Source organism: Sphaeroforma arctica (assembly GCF_001186125.1).
Source record: "Sphaeroforma arctica JP610 unplaced genomic scaffold supercont1.14528, whole genome shotgun sequence".
NCBI classification, from domain to species: Eukaryota; class Ichthyosporea; order Ichthyophonida; genus Sphaeroforma; species Sphaeroforma arctica.
Genome location: NW_014026030.1, coordinates 1 through 574, shown reverse-complemented (window position 1 = coordinate 574; position 574 = coordinate 1). Strand labels below are relative to the sequence as shown.

Below are 574 nucleotides of genomic sequence, written 5' to 3'. Positions count from 1 at the left end.
CAGGAAGTGTACTAAATAACAGCAGACGAACCCAACGTGTCCTTCAAGTAGCAGGCACGGTTGATTGGAATAGCAGGATAACTGGGAGTGCATCATCGGTATTTCAATGATAAGATGTATCGACTCGGAACATAAGCATATATATACACGTAGGAGGTAAATATGATCCTGGAGCTACACATTCACTACTAACATATATAGTCTATCCAACAAACAGACATACCCCTTCATTCGGGTTCAGGAATTGAGTGCGAGCATATCGCGTGAGGAGATTGACGCACACGATCTGCCCCCACTCGTCGAAGTCCACCACCGTCTCACACAGTTTGCGAAAGTGCTTGTCGATCATCTGCAGGCGCTCAGGACACTACGCAGAGGCATAGCACAGGGATGAATGAGGTGTAAGTTTAGAAGTCAACGAGCGAAGTATAGTATTTCTGATTTCAATACCATATAATATATGTACATGTTTATATATATTGCAAATATATACACAATAATCTATATACTTATACATACACATAAACACGACATATACACACAGGCACGGAGACACGCACACACACACACACAC

At 42.3% G+C, this 574-nt stretch overlaps 1 protein-coding gene across 1 annotated transcript; it reads left to right on the top strand.

The window, feature by feature from the left end:
• Nucleotides 1-241: 241 nt before the first annotated feature.
• Nucleotides 242-394, top strand: SARC_18205 (hypothetical protein; the record flags this gene model as incomplete). Its single annotated transcript, XM_014287713.1, has 1 exon — nucleotides 242-394. A coding segment is annotated over one exon (153 nt), but the record flags the coding sequence as incomplete, so codon positions are not given.
• Between the last annotated feature and the right edge of the window lie 180 nt (nucleotides 395-574).